At 50.1% G+C, this 17833-nt stretch overlaps 1 protein-coding gene across 1 annotated transcript in view; it reads left to right on the top strand.

Annotated features, from left to right (window-relative positions):
- The first annotated feature begins 4027 nt into the window (after nt 1-4027).
- The window catches only part of VCP (valosin containing protein), a 78693-nt gene continuing 64887 nt past the window's right edge, over nt 4028-17833 (top strand). The window contains exon 1 of the mRNA XM_082256397.1: nt 4028-4075. Within this exon, the coding sequence (XP_082112523.1) occupies nt 4059-4075 (17 nt within the window). The 5' untranslated portion in view covers nt 4028-4058. The remainder of the gene's footprint in view (nt 4076-17833) is intronic.

Here is a 17833-nt window from a genome sequence, read left to right as displayed (position 1 = left end):
GTTTTCCAATGGCCTCCACACTCACCAGATCCGGTCACTGTACTCCAATGGCCTCCACACTCACCAGATCCGATCACTGTACTCCAATGGCTTCCACACTCACCAGATCAGGTCACTGTACTCCAATGGCCTCCACACTCACCAGATCAGGTCCACACTCACCAGATCCAGTCACTGTACTCCAATGACCTCCACACTCTCCAGATCCGGTCACTGTACTCCAATGGCCTCCACACTCACCACATCCGGTCACTGTACTCCAATGGCCTCCACACTCTCCAGATACGGTCACTGTACTCCAATGGCCTCCACACTCACCAGATCCAGTCACTGTACTCCAATGGCCTCCACACTCTCCAGATCCGTTTTGCGCAAACCAATCAAAATACGATTATTGTGATTTTTTTACCAAAAATATGTAGCAGAAAACAAATTGGCCTAAAATGTTAAAAAAATTTGATTTATACGTTTTTTTTGGGAATGTTATATATCAGAATGTAAAATATATTTATTTTTTTTCAAAATTGACACTTTTTTTCAAAGATCGCACAGGTGATCAAATACCACCAAAAGAAAGCTCTATTTGTGGGAAAAAAAAGGACATCAATTTAATCTGGGTACAGCGTCGCACGACCGCGCAATTGTCCGTTAAAGTAACGCAGTGCCGAATCGCAAAATATAGCCTGGTCAGGAAGGGGGTAAAATCTTCCGGTCTTAAACTGGTTAAAAATACGCTCATTGAGAATTTTTTTGTCAAAGACATGTAGCTAAATACATTTTGGCTTAAATATATGACAAAAATTTAATATATTGGATATTTTTTAACTGTCAAAGTAGAAAATGTCTATTTTTTTGCAAAATTGTCGCTCTTTTTTTATTAATATCGCAAAAAATGAAAAGCGCAGAGGTGATCAAATACCACCAAAAGAAAGCTCTGTTTGTGGGAAAAAAAGGACGTAAATTTCGTTTGGGTACGGCGTTGCATGACCGCGCAATTGTCAGTTAAAGTAGCGCAGTGCCAAGTTGCAAAAAGTGGCCTGGACGTTAAGCAGGAAAATCTTCCGGTGGTAAAGTGGTTAAAGTCACCTATTATACCACATGCAGATATTGCTAAGAAGCATTTTTATTAATCTACAGATTTGCTGACTTTTTTGGACTCACTGCTTGTGGTATTCATCTGTTTTTTTTTTTTTTATTATTTTTTTACACATTTGGTTTGCCACATAGATATTTTTGTCATCCCATTTGATGTTATTTGTATTCACTTTGATGATCATAAGAGCCGGTTCACACTGAGGCAATCCGACTTCGGGGGGGGGGGGGTGACCTGTGAAGTCGCGTGCACCGCGACTTCGGCGCGACTTGCAGAGACTTCACATAATGGAAGTCTATGCAAGTCGCTCCGAGGTCGCCCCAAAGTAGTACAGGACCCTTTTTCTAAGTCGGAGTGACTTGTGTCTCTCCTATTAGAACCGGTCCTGTTCTACTCAATGGACCGCGACTTGTCAGGCTGACAAGTCGCCTGACAAGTCGCGCTAGTCTGAATGGGCTCTTATGGTTTTACATTTATTATTATGAGTAGCGCACCAATTTTCCTTTTTTATTAATCCTATGTTTAGCAAGTTTCACCAATTGTAATTGGTGGGAGCAGCAATTCACGTAGCACTTCAGTTATTTCCCCAACATCCATAGCAGCGCACCTTTCTACCTTTTTCAAAAGAATGAAGGCAGTTCTGGAGGAAAAAAGGGGGTCCAACCCGGTACTAGCAAGGTGTGCTTAACCCCTTGCCAACCGCCCGCTGCAGATATACTGTGGCAGGCTGGCTCGGCTGCTGCTGCGGTACCTGTACGGCGGTGAGCGGCAGCGCTCCTGGGGGTGAGCGTGCGCCGATGGCAGCACATGCCGGACCCCTAGGCAGCAGGGATGCTGATCCACGGGACCAGTGGCAGCGATTGCCGCCGAACATCCACGATCGCTCCCCGCTGAGAGAGAAGGACGGTCAGTTGTTATAAACACAGCTGACCGTTCTTCTCTGTGGAATGATGACAGAGCGCCTGTGATCCTTCTATATAGGATCACAGGTCTCTGTGTTGATTTCACGAGTCCCTCCTCCACAGTTAGCAAACACTCCCCTAGGCTCACACTTAACCCTTTGATCATCCCTGAGTTAACCCCTTCCCTGCCAGTGTCATTATTACAGTAACAGTGCATATTTGTAGCACTGATTACGGTAGCAATGTCACTGGTACCCAGAAAAAGTGTCAAAAATGTCAGTTAAGCCTCGTACACACGCACCGATTGTTGGCCGACCGATCGGCCGTCTTTTGTCCAGTGTTGTTGTGTTGGTTGAAATGTGCTCTAGACTTGCACTGCAGTCTTGTTGGCCGACAGAAACCAACTTCAGAAGTGGTGTCATGTTCTGGTTTACTTTCCGTATGTTTTTTCTTCTCTGAGCATGCCCAGTCTTGCTCATCAGATTTTTGTCTGTCGAAATCTGTACTGACCGACGAACAATCGGCCGTTCTGTTGACGGCCAACAAAAATTTTATAGCCTGCACACCAGATTTTGTTCGGCCGAAAAGTCGCAGTCGGTTGTCGGAAGCATCATACTAACAAGCCGACAATCGGCTGATCGGACGTTGGCCGAAAATTCACGGCCAACAATCGGTGCGTGTGTACGAGGCTTTAGGGGTCCGATCTGTCCGCCGCAATGTCGCAGTCCCGCTAAAAATCACAGATCGCCGCCATTACTAGTAGAAAAAAAAAAAAAATTCTATAAATCTTCCCCCTAGTTTGTAGACGCAATAACGTTTGCGCAAACCAATCAAAATACGCTTATTGGGATTTTTTTACCAAAAATATGTAGCAGAATACAAATTGGCCTAAAATGATGAAAAAATTTGATTTTTATTTTTTTTGGTAATATTATTTAGCAGAAAGTGAAAAATATTGTTTTTTTTTTTCATAATTGTGGCTCTTTTTTTGTTTATAGCGCAATAAATAAAAATCGCAGGGTTGATCAAATACCACCAAAAGAAAGCTCTATTTGTGGGAAAAAAAGGACATCAATTTTATTTGGGTACAGCGTCGCACGACCACGCAAATGTCCATTAAAGTGCCGAATCGCAAAAAATGGCCTGGTCATTAAGGGGGGTAAAACCTTCCGGGGCTGAAGTGGTTGATAAAATAGCCGGTGAGTGTAAATTATTTAATATATTTTATCTTCTATTTTATCATCTTCTATTATAATATGCTATATGATATGAAATGATTGTATATTATATTATACTATAAGATGCAGTCTCGCCAGCAGGTGGCGCTCTAGTCTAATTTGCACATTTTATGCTCTCTACTTCCTGGAGTCCATAGTTCTATGGTAAGAAGCAGTCACATGGACATTTTGGGACTTTCCCTGGACGCTGCGCTCTCTCGCTGCCTCTGGTGTGGCCCTGTATGACATGTGCGGGTCCCGTATTGGTAGTTGCACACACACACACTAGGCCTCACAAAGCCTCCCTATTACACCACAATGACACATGTCTATGACTAATCATTCAGAGTTATGGCTGCTGCTCCGACGGACAGCCCTTCCGTCCAATCAGATGCGGCCAGATACTAACTCTCGCCAACCGCCAATCTCCCCGCCCCTCCGCCGTTAGTTTCAATGTCTAGACCTAGCCTCCGCCCACTCCGTTGGGGCAGCCAGTTAGCCTCCGCGTTGTGTCAGTTGCCAGGCAGCTCTCGGGGTCCGGAGCGCAGCGGACCAATAGGAGACGTTCGCCGGGAGGGAAAGAGGGAGGGGCGCTCCGGGTCTCGTGGTCTTCCCTGGCGCACGCTGATTGGCCGCGGAGCATGTTGCGCAGGCGCGGTGCCGCGGAATGACGCAGCTTTTTGCTGGTGGCGCAGGCTCCTCCCCTTTCGCCGCAGTCAGTCACACAGTTGAGGGGACACCGGGTGTCGAGCGGGCAGTGAGAGCTTGTACCGGAGCTAGGGGGCGGAGCATCCAGCGCGAGCGGCATTCCCGGGACTGGTCAACGGCTTGGGCCGGACACTGAACATGGCTTCCGGATCAGAGTGAGTGCGGGGTGCCGGTAGGCCGCAGTGCCGGGGCCCGGCCAACTGGGAGAGTGGGGAGATGGGGGGAGGCTGGGGAAAGGGGGGGCCGTGTGTCCGGGAGAGGTGGAGGGAGAGGGCGGAGGAGACCGGCCCGGGTATAGAGGGAGGAGGCCGCATCCTGCTGTGTCATGCAGGCCTCATCATTATTACTGCCCCCCCCCCCCCTCTGTACTACAGGCCTCATCATATTTACCCCCCACCTTACTACGGTTCTCATCATTATTACCCCCCCCCCTTACTACAGGCCTCATTATTATTACTGCCCCCCCCCTCTGTACTACAGGCCTCATCATATTTACCCCCCCACCTTACTACGGTTCTCATCATTATTACCCTCTCCCCCCTTACTACAGGCCTCATCATTATTACCCCCCCCCTTACTACAGGCCTCATCATTATTACCCCCCCCCCATACTACAGGCCTCATCATTATTACCCCCCCCCCCCTTACTACAGGCCTCATCATTATTACCCCCCCCCCCCCATACTACAGGCCTCATCATTATCACCCCCCCCTTACTACAGGCCTCATCATTATTACCCCCCCCTTACTACAGGCCTCATCATTATTACCCCCCCCCTTACTACAGGCCTCATCATTATTACCCTCTCCCCCCTTACTACAGGCCTCATCATTATTACCCCCCCCCCTTACTACAGGCCTCATCATTATTACCCCCCCCCCCATACTACAGGCCTCATTATTATTACTGCCCCCCCCCCCTCTGTACTACAGGCCTCATCATATTTACCCCCCCACCTTACTACGGTTCTCATCATTATTACCCTCTCCCCCCTTACTACAGGCCTCATCATTATTACCCCCCCCCCCTTACTACAGGCCTCATCATTATTACCCCCCCCCCTTACTACAGGCCTCATCATTATTACCCCCCCCCCCTTACTACAGGCCTCATCATTATTACCCCCCCCCCATACTACAGGCCTCATCATTATTACCCCCCCCCCCCATACTACAGGCCTCATCATTATTACCCCCCCCATACTACAGGCCTCATCATTATTACCCCCCCCCTTACTACAGGCCTCATCATTATTACCCCCCCCCCTTTACTACAGGCCTCATCATTATTACCCCCCCCCATACTACAGGCCTCATCATTATCACCCCCCCCCTTACTACAGGCCTCATCATTATTACCCCCCCCCCCTTACTACAGGCCTCATCATTATTACCCCCCCCCCCCTTACTACAGGCCTCATCATTACCCCCCCCCCTTACTACAGGCCTCATCATTATTACCCCCCCCATACTACAGGCCTCATCATTATTACCCCCCCCCCCATACTACAGGCCTCATCATTATCACCCCCCCCCATACTACAGGCCTCATCATTATTACCCTCTCCCCCCCTTACTACAGGCCTCATCATTATTACCCCCCCCCATACTACAGGCCTCATTATTATTACTGCCCCCCCCCCCTCTGTACTACAGGCCTCATCATATTTACCCCCCCCACCTTACTACGGTTCTCATCATTATTACCCTCTCCCCCCTTACTACAGGCCTCATCATTATTACCCCCCCCCTTACTACAGGCCTCATCATTATTACCCCCCCCCCCATACTACAGGCCTCATCATTATTACCCCCCCCCCATACTACAGGCCTCATCATTATTACCCCCCCCCCATACTACAGGCCTCATCATTATTACCCCCCCCCCCTTACTACAGGCCTCATCATTATTACCCCCCCCCCATACTACAGGCCTCATCATTATTACCCCCCCCCTTACTACAGGCCTCATCATTATTACCCCCCCCCCCCTTACTACAGGCCTCATCATTATTACCCCCCCCCATACTACAGGCCTCATCATTATCACCCCCCCCTTACTACAGGCCTCATCATTATTACCCCCCCCCCCTTACTACAGGCCTCATCATTATTACCCCCCCCTTACTACAGGCCTCATCATTACCCCCCCCCCTTACTACAGGCCTCATCATTATTACCCCCCCCATACTACAGGCCTCATCATTATTACCCCCCCCCCCATACTACAGGCCTCATCATTATCACCCCCCCCCTTACTACAGGCCTCATCATTATTACCCCCCCCCCCTTACTACAGGCCTCATCATTATTACCCCCCCCCCCTTACTACAGGCCTCATCATTATTACCCCCCCTTACTACAGGCCTCATCATTATTACCCCCCCCCCATACTACAGGCCTCATCATTATTACCCCCCCCCCCTTACTACAGGCCTCATCATTATTACCCCCCCCCCCCCATACTACAGGCCTCATCATTATCACCCCCCCCCTTACTACAGGCCTCATCATTATTACCCCCCCCCCCTTACTACAGGCCTCATCATTATTACCCCCCCCCCCCATACTACAGGCCTCATCATTATCACCCCCCCCCTTACTACAGGCCTCATCATTATTACCCCCCCCTTACTACAGGCCTCATCATTATTACCCCCCCCCTTACTACAGGCCTCATCATTATTACCCTCTCCCCCCTTACTACAGGCCTCATCATTATTACCCCCCCCCCTTACTACAGGCCTCATCATTATTACCCCCCCCCCCATACTACAGGCCTCATTATTATTACTGCCCCCCCCCCCTCTGTACTACAGGCCTCATCATATTTACCCCCCCACCTTACTACGGTTCTCATCATTATTACCCTCTCCCCCCTTACTACAGGCCTCATCATTATTACCCCCCCCCCCTTACTACAGGCCTCATCATTATTACCCCCCCCCTTACTACAGGCCTCATCATTATTACCCCCCCCCCTTACTACAGGCCTCATCATTATTACCCCCCCCCCATACTACAGGCCTCATCATTATTACCCCCCCCCCCCATACTACAGGCCTCATCATTATTACCCCCCCCATACTACAGGCCTCATCATTATTACCCCCCCCCTTACTACAGGCCTCATCATTATTACCCCCCCCCCTTTACTACAGGCCTCATCATTATTACCCCCCCCCATACTACAGGCCTCATCATTATCACCCCCCCCCTTACTACAGGCCTCATCATTATTACCCCCCCCCCTTACTACAGGCCTCATCATTATTACCCCCCCCCCCCTTACTACAGGCCTCATCATTACCCCCCCCCCTTACTACAGGCCTCATCATTATTACCCCCCCCATACTACAGGCCTCATCATTATTACCCCCCCCCCCCATACTACAGGCCTCATCATTATCACCCCCCCCCATACTACAGGCCTCATCATTATTACCCTCTCCCCCCCTTACTACAGGCCTCATCATTATTACCCCCCCCCATACTACAGGCCTCATTATTATTACTGCCCCCCCCCCCTCTGTACTACAGGCCTCATCATATTTACCCCCCCCACCTTACTACGGTTCTCATCATTATTACCCTCTCCCCCCTTACTACAGGCCTCATCATTATTACCCCCCCCCCTTACTACAGGCCTCATCATTATTACCCCCCCCCCCATACTACAGGCCTCATCATTATTACCCCCCCCCCATACTACAGGCCTCATCATTATTACCCCCCCCCCATACTACAGGCCTCATCATTATTACCCCCCCCCCCTTACTACAGGCCTCATCATTATTACCCCCCCCCCATACTACAGGCCTCATCATTATTACCCCCCCCCTTACTACAGGCCTCATCATTATTACCCCCCCCCCCCCTTACTACAGGCCTCATCATTATTACCCCCCCCCATACTACAGGCCTCATCATTATCACCCCCCCCTTACTACAGGCCTCATCATTATTACCCCCCCCCTTACTACAGGCCTCATCATTATTACCCCCCCCTTACTACAGGCCTCATCATTACCCCCCCCCCTTACTACAGGCCTCATCATTATTACCCCCCCCATACTACAGGCCTCATCATTATTACCCCCCCCCCCATACTACAGGCCTCATCATTATCACCCCCCCCCTTACTACAGGCCTCATCATTATTACCCCCCCCCCCCCTTACTACAGGCCTCATCATTATTACCCCCCCCCCTTACTACAGGCCTCATCATTATTACCCCCCCTTACTACAGGCCTCATCATTATTACCCCCCCCCTTACTACAGGCCTCATCATTATTACCCCCCTCCTTACTACAGGCCTCATCATTATTACCCCCCCCCATACTACAGGCCTCATCATTATCACCCCCCCCCTTACTACAGGCCTCATCATTATTACCCCCCCCCCCTTACTACAGGCCTCATCATTATCACCCCCCCTATACTACAGTCCTCATTATTACTCACCCCCCCATACTACAGGCCTCATCGTTATTACCCCCCCCTTACTACAGGCCTCATCATTATTACCCCCCCCCATACTACAGGCCTCATCATTATCACCCCCCCTATACTACAGTCCTCATTATTACTCACCCCCCCATACTACAGTCCTCATCGTTATTACCCCCCCCCCTTACTACAGCCCTCATCATTATTACCCCCCCCTTACTACAGCCCTCATCATTATTACCCCCCCCTTACTACAGTACTACAGGCCTCATTATTACCCCCCTTACTACAGGCCTCATCATTATTACCCCCCCCCCTTACTACAGGCCTCATCATTATTACCCCCCCCCCCCTTACTACAGGCCTCATCATTATTACCCCCCCCCTTACTACAGGCCTCATCATTATTACCCCCCCTTACTACAGGCCTCATCATTATTACCCCCCCCCTTACTACAGGCCTCATCATTATTACCCCCCTCCTTACTACAGGCCTCATCATTATTACCCCCCCCCCATACTACAGGCCTCATCATTATCACCCCCCCCCTTACTACAGGCCTCATCATTATTACCCCCCCCCCCCCTTACTACAGGCCTCATCATTATTACCCCCCCATACTACAGGCCTCATCATTATCACCCCCCCTATACTACAGTCCTCATTATTACTCACCCCCCCATACTACAGGCCTCATCGTTATTACCCCCCCCCCCTTACTACAGGCCTCATCATTATTACCCCCCCCATACTACAGGCCTCATCATTATCACCCCCCCTATACTACAGTCCTCATTATTACTCACCCCCCCATACTACAGTCCTCATCGTTATTACCCCCCCCCCCCTTACTACAGCCCTCATCATTATTACCCCCCCCTTACTACAGCCCTCATCATTATTACCCCCCCCCTTACTACAGTACTACAGGCCTCATTATTACCCCCCCTTACTACAGGCCTCATCATTATTACCCCCCCCTTACTACAGGCCTCATCATTATTAACCCCCTTACTACAGGCCTCATCATTATTACCCCCCCCCCCCCCTTATACTACAGGCCTCATGATTATCTCTCCCCCCCCCCCCATACTACAGGCCTCATCCTGAATTTTTACTCACCCCCCCCCCCAATACTACAGGCCTCATCCTCATTATTACTCACCCCCCTCTATTACTCCCCCCCTCCCCCTCCCCCAATACTACAGGCCTCATCCCTATTACCCCCCCATACTACAGGCCTTCTCCCCCCCCCCCTCCCCCCTCTCTCGCCTCATCACCCCCCCCCCCTTCTCAATACTACAGGCCTCATCACCCCTTCTCAATACCACAGGCCTCATCACCCCCCTTCTCAATACTACAGGCCTCATCCCCCCCTTCTCAATACTACAGGCCTCATCCCCCCCTTCTCAAATACTACAGGCCTCACCCCCCCTTCTCAATACTACAGGCCTCACCCCCCCTTCTCAATACTACAGGCCTCACCCCCCCCCTTCTCAATACTACAGGCCTCACCCCCCCCTTCTCAATACTACAGGCCTCACCCCCCCCTTCTCAATACTACAGGCCTCATATCCCCCCCTTCTCAATACTACAGGCCTCATATCCCCCCCCTTCTCAATACTACAGGCCTCATATCCCCCCCCTTCTCAATACTACAGGCCTCATCCCCCCCCTTCTCAATACTACAGGCCTCATCCCCCCCCCCCCTTCTCAATACTACAGGCCTCACCCCCCCCTTCTCAATACTACAGGCCTCACCCCCCCTTCTCAATACTACAGGCCTCACCCCCCCTTCTCAATACTACAGGCCTCACCCCCCCTTCTCAATACTACAGGCCTCATCCCCCCCCCCCTTCTCAATACTACAGGCCTCATCCCCCCCCCCCTTCTCAATACTACAGGCCTCATCACCCCCCCTTTCTCAATACTACAGGCCTCATCACCCCCCCCCCCTTCTCAATACAGGCCTCATCACCCCCCCCTCTCCTTCTCAATACTACAGGCCTCATCACCCCCCCCCCCCCTACTCAATACTACAGGCCTCATCACCCCCTCTCCTTCTCAATACTACAGGCCTCGTCACCCCCCTTTTCCAATACTACAGGCCTCATCACCCCCCCCACTCAATACTACAGGCTTCGTCACCCCCCCCTCTCAATACTACAGGCCCCCCCCACTCAATACTACAGGCCTCGTCACCCCCCCTCTCAATACTACAGGCCCCCCCCACTCAATACTACAGGCCTCAACCCCCCTCTCCTCAATACTATAGGCCTCATCACCCCCCCTCTCAATACTACAGGCCCCCCCACTCAATACTACAGGCCTCAACCCCCCCCCCAAATACTACAGGCCTCATGCTCCTCCTCCCTTCCTCATACTACAAACCTCTTAGTCATCATCCTCATACTATATGCTGCATCATCCTCATCCCTCCCCCCTTCATACTACAGGCTGCCCTTAGCTCAAGTATGGGCTGAGCTGAGAACCGTCCTGAAGACTTCTGGGATTTATGACATTTGCCTAGACATGCAAACCAGAAAGTAACTAAAGAAATGCAAAAAAAAAGCGTAAAACAAGAAAAAAATCTAAAAATCATTTATCCTACTGCTGCTCTCATCTTCCTTCTCCTTATACTGCCGCTCTCATCATCTTCCTCCTTATCCTACTTCTGCTCTCATCATCATCCTTCTCCTCCTTGTCCTACTGCTGCTCTCATCATCCTCCTTGTCCTACTGCTGCTCTCATCATCCTCCTTGTCCTACTGCTGCTCTCATCATCCTCCTTGTCCTACTGCTGCTCTCATCCTCCTCCTGCTGCTCTCATCATCATCCTCCTCCTCCTACTGCTGCTCTCATCATCATCCTCCTCCTCCTCCTACTGCTGCTCTCATCATCATCCTCCTCCTCCTACTGCTGCTCTCATCATCATCATCCTCCTCCTCCTACTGCTGCTGCTCTCATCATCATCATCCTCCTCCTCCTACTGCTGCTCTCATCATCATCCTCCTCCTCCTCCTACTGCTGCTGCTCTCATCATCATCATCCTCCTCCTCCTACTGCTGCTCTCATCATCATCATCCTCCTCCTCCTACTGCTGCTCTCATCATCATCATCCTCCTCCTCCTACTGCTGCTCTCATCATCATCATCCTCCTCCTCCTACTGCTGCTCTCATCATCATCCTCCTCCTCCTACTGCTGCTCTCATCATCATCCTCCTCCTCCTACTGCTGCTCTCATCATCATACTCCTCCTCCTGCTGCTCTCATCATCATACTCCTCCTCCTGCTGCTCTCATCCTCCTCCTCCTCCTGCTGCTCTCATCCTCCTCCTCCTCCTGCTGCTCTCATCCTCCTCCTCCTCCTGCTGCTCTCATCCTCCTCCTCCTCCTGCTGCTCTCATCCTCCTCCTCCTCCTGCTGCTCTCATCCTCCTCCTCCTCCTTGTCCTACTGCTGCTCTCATCCTCCTCCTCCTCCTTGTCCTACTGCTGCTCTCATCCTCCTCCTCCTCCTTGTCCTACTGCTGCTCTCATCCTCCTCCTCCTCCTTGTCCTACTGCTGCTCTCATCCTCCTCCTCCTCCTTGTCCTACTGCTGCTCTCATCCTCCTCCTCCTCCTCCTTGTCTTACTGCTGCTCTCATCCTCCTCCTCCTCCTCCTTGTCCTGCTGCTGCTCCCATCACCATATAAAGAAATCGTCTAGCATTATAAACAGTATCTATCAAACCCAATCCATCCTCAGTATTCCATTCCATCTTCATGTCCTTCCTTCTACTGCTGATCTCCTCATCCTCCTTATCATACTGCTGGTCTCATCCTCCTCATTATACTGGTTATGTCTCTGCTGTGCTGGTCTTCTGCCTTCGTTCAATACTACAGGCCCCAATCTTTTCCTGGCCCTCCGTACCCAATCACACTACACATTCTACCATCCTGCTACGTCTGCCATGTTACCCCTCTTCCTCCTCCTGTTGTTTTTTCCTTTTCTTCGCTGCACTGTGATTCCTATCACTCATTATTGTCCTTTTTTATTTATATGGTGTCACCTTAAATTTATACCCTCCCTGTATTTGTTTTTCCCGTAGAAACAATTACTCTGTCTGTGCAGATTTGACATCCCCATGTGTGTCCCTCTTTGGTTAGGTTCAGCCATCCAGCCTGCCCCCATGTTTGGGTACTATTGGGCGCCCTACGTGTCCCAAACGTCCAGGTGGATTTGGGCACCCTGTGTCCCCACGTCCAGGTGGATTTGGGCACCCTGTGTCCCCACGTCCAGGTGGATTTGGGCACCCTGTGTCCCCACGTCCAGGTGGATTTGGGCGCCCTATGTGTCCCCACGTCCAGGTGGATTTGGGCGCCCTATGTGTCCCCACGTCCAGGTGGATTTGGGCGCCCTATGTGTCCCCACGTCCAGGTGGATTTGGGCGCCCTATGTGTCCCCACGTCCAGGTGGATTTGGGCGCCCTATGTGTCCCCACGTCCAGGTGGATTTGGGCGCCCTATGTGTCCCCACGTCCAGGTGGATTTGGGCGCCCTATGTGTCCCCACGTCCAGGTGGATTTGGGCGCCCTATGTGTCCCCACGTCCAGGTGGATTTGGGCGCCCTATGTGTCCCCACGTCCAGGTGGATTTGGGCGCCCTATGTGTCCCCACGTCCAGGTGGATTTGGGCGCCCTATGTGTCCCCACGTCCAGGTGGATTTGGGCGCCCTATGTGTCCCCACGTCCAGGTGGATTTGGGCGCCCTATGTGTCCCCACGTCCAGGTGGATTTGGGCGCCCTATGTGTCCCCACGTCCAGGTGGATTTGGGCGCCCTATCTGTTTCCTCTCACCCCCCCCTCCCTGGTACAGTTGGGAACTCCTCATGTCCCCACCAGCCCACCATACCCTGGTAGAGTTTGGCACTCCTCATGTCCCCACCAGCTCACCATACCCTGGTAGAGTTGGGCACTCTACATGTAACCCCCCCCCCCCCAATCTTTGGGTAAAATAGAGCGGCACCCAACATCTCTCCCCTTTTGAGCTTCTTATTGTCTCTGCCAGGTGCAATTTGAGACCTCTTCATGTCAGACACAGGATTTGTCCCTCTATCATTCAGAGTTTAGTATCCGGTTTCATATAATTTATTGCCCTTGTTCTCCTGAGTCCTAGCTCTGTGATCTTTGGCCGCTCTTTATTACCATTGCATTTGTGTATAATTTGACGCCCTGGGCCCCTTTACAGCTAATTAGAATTGCTTTTTGTGTAGGTTAACTTTACACCCCGTCCACACTAGTGCAGATTCTGCTACATCTGTCTGTGCACTGCAGAGCTACAATAGAAATCACAATGGTGCCCATTCACATCAATGCAGGATTGGGGCAGTGCAGTTCATGGAAAAGCGCTGAAGCTCTCTTTTTGGTGCAGCATAGTTTGTTTTGGCCCCATAGACTTCAACAAGATTGTGAAATGTCTGTCACCCCACCCCACAAAAAATAAGAAGATGCAATAAAAAGGCATGATAATGCAGCAGAGCCTAATCCTATTCCTGTTACAAATCAGTCTCTGGTTCCCTGTGCCCTTGTCTAATATCTACTACATTTAAATCCCGGTTGTAACCTTTAGTTTCCCCGCATGCCCATCACTGGTAATTGGCATCATGGGGCCCCTAGAACACGTATATGAAGTTCATTGTCTACCTGAGTCCATATTGCATAAATGAATTGCTATCGCCTTATTATCCTTATTTTAGGCCCCTTTCACACTAGTGCGACTTGTCCCACGATTTTGGACCGCAAAATCGCATTACAAGTTATTTTCATTATTTTCAATCAGCCCCATTCATATCAGTGCGTTTTGAAGTCGCACCGACTTCAAAGTAGTTCCTGCACTACTTTGCCACGATTTGATTGCGTTTTGAGCCATAGCCATTGCTTTCAAAGTCGTGTCGCATAAGTGTGAAAGGGGCCTTGGTGTTTTCTGTTCTGTTTATTATAACTTCACATCCTTACACCTCTAACATTTCCTCCTCGTGTCCATTCTCATTATTTGTTATACTCTCCAGTTCGCACCCACTTTATTCCTTATATTACACCCCGTGTCTTCATTTGGTAAGGTGCTGGGACCCTCGTAATTTATTTAGTTTGATATGTGATCCTTTTGTCCTTGTTCTATGTAGTTGGGTATATAACATGTCCTTGGTTCTCTGTGTCTTTAGTATCTTCAGGAATCCTTTTGTGTAATTCAGAGCCTGGGAAAACAGATTTGGCAATAATTGAGCAACCAGGCTTCTGTTGTCTGTGGAGTGTTTCCTGGTTCATCCTTGTACTTTGAATACCGCACCCCTTCATTGGTTATCCTAGATACATGGAACTTGTTATCTGAGATCTGGCCCAGCCCTCAGCTTACCATGCTCTGTATATAACTTGGGTTACAGGATGAGCCCAGCGATCCATCAACACAGCTGGCGATGGGATCAAAAAATAACAAATACTGTGTTTACAGATTACACATACACTAATAGGGTTCAAAATATCAAGTCCTGCGCTACTAGCCAGGCTTTAAGAGTTGGGCACCTTTCACACAGGTTGGATCTGTTTTGACAGACTCCAATGCTCAGCGAGGATTGCTCCGCTGATCCCCGCTGAGCAGGCGGGGTGACAGGTCAGTCTCCGCTCACTGTGCAGAGAGGGAACTGTCAGAGTCCTGCTCTCCTCTATAAGGAGATCAGATGAAAACGGACTGCCTGTCCATTTTTTATCCGACCCGCTGGACAGATGGCGAACGTATCGCCATCTGTCTGTTTTCAGCGGATCTTGTGGGATCAGATGCCAGGCAGGGGTCAGTGGATACATGTCCGCTGACATCTACCTCCCCATAGAGGAGAATGGGTGGCCCAATCGGGTCCGCCTGAAAACAGGACCTGATCCGTCCGATCCTGTGAAAGGGGCCATAATCGCTCTAGTTGTCCCACCCAACCCCTACCCTGCCCCGCTCCTAAACGTGCCCCGTAAATTCTCATGAAATCACACTGTTAATGTTTTAAAAGTTACAAAAATAACTACTTTAATAATATTAACATAAAGCGTATCAGTGCCAGCTTATCAGTGTCCATCAATGCTGCAGTGATGGGAAGAGAGCTGGCCGGATCACACAGAGCGGGGATCTCCAGCTGTGACACAGCTTGTATAAAAAAAAAGCCAGTTACTGTCAAAGTCCCGCCTCCTGGACCAGCATTGGACCAGTGTGTTTATCATAGGAAACTGGACTTTTACAGCGGCCTGCGTTTCATATACAAGCTTAGTCACAGCAGGAGGTCCCCGCTCTGTGATCTGGCCGGCTCTTTGGATAGTTTCCTGACTGATCATTTCTGGTCAGCCCTGCCCACCCGTGCTCCACACTCGCCCTCAACTAATTTCCACTCGCCAAATGTGTGCAGGCGAATGGAAAGTTTGAGGGCTGCACGAATGTACACTGCTGTCATTTAAAACAAGGTTGAGGTTTATACAATAAAACCCTTCTCTACCCAGATTTGTGTACTAGATTAGAATCCCATAGAGTGGCAATTCAGTGTATGTAGAAATACTTATTGCTATACTATGCGATTTGTAATGAGGAAAGATCGGTACCGGGTATCCTAAAATCTACTGTTACTTGTTCTCAAAATCTACGGTTACTTGTTCTCAAATGTATTGAACCTCTCCTCTTCCTGTTCCAGCCAGCAACATATCTTCCTTTTTACTGGAGTCCCCCCTCCTCCTATTCCTCCGGGTTCTTATCCATACCATGACTCTTACCTAAATTACCCCAAAATTCCTTCAAGCTGTGGACTATCACAGACCATCTGCAACCAGTTATTTCTGCTTCCTCTTGATGACTTTTGGGTTATCTGAGCCATATTCTAGCCCTTATACCCACCCTCAGCTCCCATCCACCAGCCTTCCCACTGTAAGGCCTGCTACACATAGACAATTTCTTTTTTTTTTTAAGTCAACCGTGAAAAAAAAAAAAAAAACGAGGACGCTGTACTATGTGATGCACGACAGCGATTGTGTTCTAAATGGGGCTGCCCCCCCCAATCGCCAGGTCAGCGCTAGCAGCCGGTGGCTTGCTCTGGTTTTCCAGCATGCCTGTTTGACAAAATCCAGACACACTGGCCGTATGTCAGAGGAGGTCGCTGTACTAACTATGTGATGTTGGTACAGCGATTGTGTTCTAAATGGGGCTGCCCCCCCATCGCCGGAACACACCGGTCATCGCTCACAATCATTGGCTTTCTGCTCTGGTTTTTCAGCATACCTGTTTGACAGAAGCCAGACAGGCTGCTGTACACCCTGGCCGAATGTCAGCTGGTTTCTGTTGAACTGGCCGATATTCAGCCCATTTGTACCATTCTTTACAGTCTCTACTCCATGTTTGTCTTCCAGACTGCATCCCCACCTGGTGTGTTATGGTCCTGATTCTTGTATGATCCATTCATTCTCTACAGCAATCCCCAGCTATTTGTTGTCCTGTCAGTCAGGTGTAATGTTAGCACTGTTCCACTATTCCCTGGAGGTTTCCTAATTTTTATTTACCATTTGTGCTCCTTGGGGTGGTGCTCCTATAAACAGAGCCAAGCGTGTTGTATTCAGAGGCAACAGTGAGCTTGTGTCCCCTGAGAGCAATGTGTAAACTGATGTACAAGTACTTTTAATATGTAGGGAATATAATGTGATGTATTTAGCACTATAAACCACTTCAGGGTATAATCATCCGACGCTTCTTTGGATGGGTTGAAATGAATTCCCCATTGTCTTTGCAGTGATTTGCAGTCTGTGTGCATATCATAGGCCGTAGGTTAACATCCTGGTAAATTTGTAGGGGGGGGGGGGGAGAGAGAATCAAAACTCTCTTGTTTTTCAGATTAATTCAGCTCTGAAAGGTCATGAGAATTACCGGAGAATAACCCTGTTCTGATTTATATGGCCAGAGCCACTTAGGTTGACTGATGTAATTATTCATTCTTTATTTCCTACACTCACACTTTCACCCTTTTGTTGAAGAATCCAAAATCGCATGCAAAGGCTTTGATTTAGCATCAGATATTTAAAAGCTATGTTCACCTCTAAAATAAAATTGACTATAAAGTCAAGGTCCCAGTAGGTAAACAAAATCATGCTGCCTGGTGTAATTGCCAAACCTGTAGACCAGTGGCCCCCTATCTTTTTGGCACCAGGGGCCTGGCTGTGTTTATGAAAATTATGCCTAGGCCAGGGGGGGGTCGCCTGCCTCCAGTGTCAGCGTGCCCCGGTCGCCTGCCTCCAGTGTCGGCGTGTCCCGGTCGCCTGCCTCCAGTGTCGGCGTGCCCCGGTCGCCTGCCTCCAGTGTCGGCGTGCCCCGGTCGCCTGCCTCCAGTGTCGGCGTGCCCCGGTCGCCTGCCTCCAGTGTCGGCGTGCCCCGGTCGCCTGCCCCCAGGTGCGGCGTGCCCCGGTCGCCTGC

This window comes from Pelophylax lessonae (assembly GCF_965119305.1).
Source record: "Pelophylax lessonae genome assembly, chromosome: 1".
In the NCBI taxonomy this organism is placed as follows: domain Eukaryota; kingdom Metazoa; phylum Chordata; class Amphibia; order Anura; family Ranidae; genus Pelophylax; species Pelophylax lessonae.
Note: the sequence above shows the minus strand (reverse complement) of the source record. Positions and strands in the feature narration are given on the sequence as shown.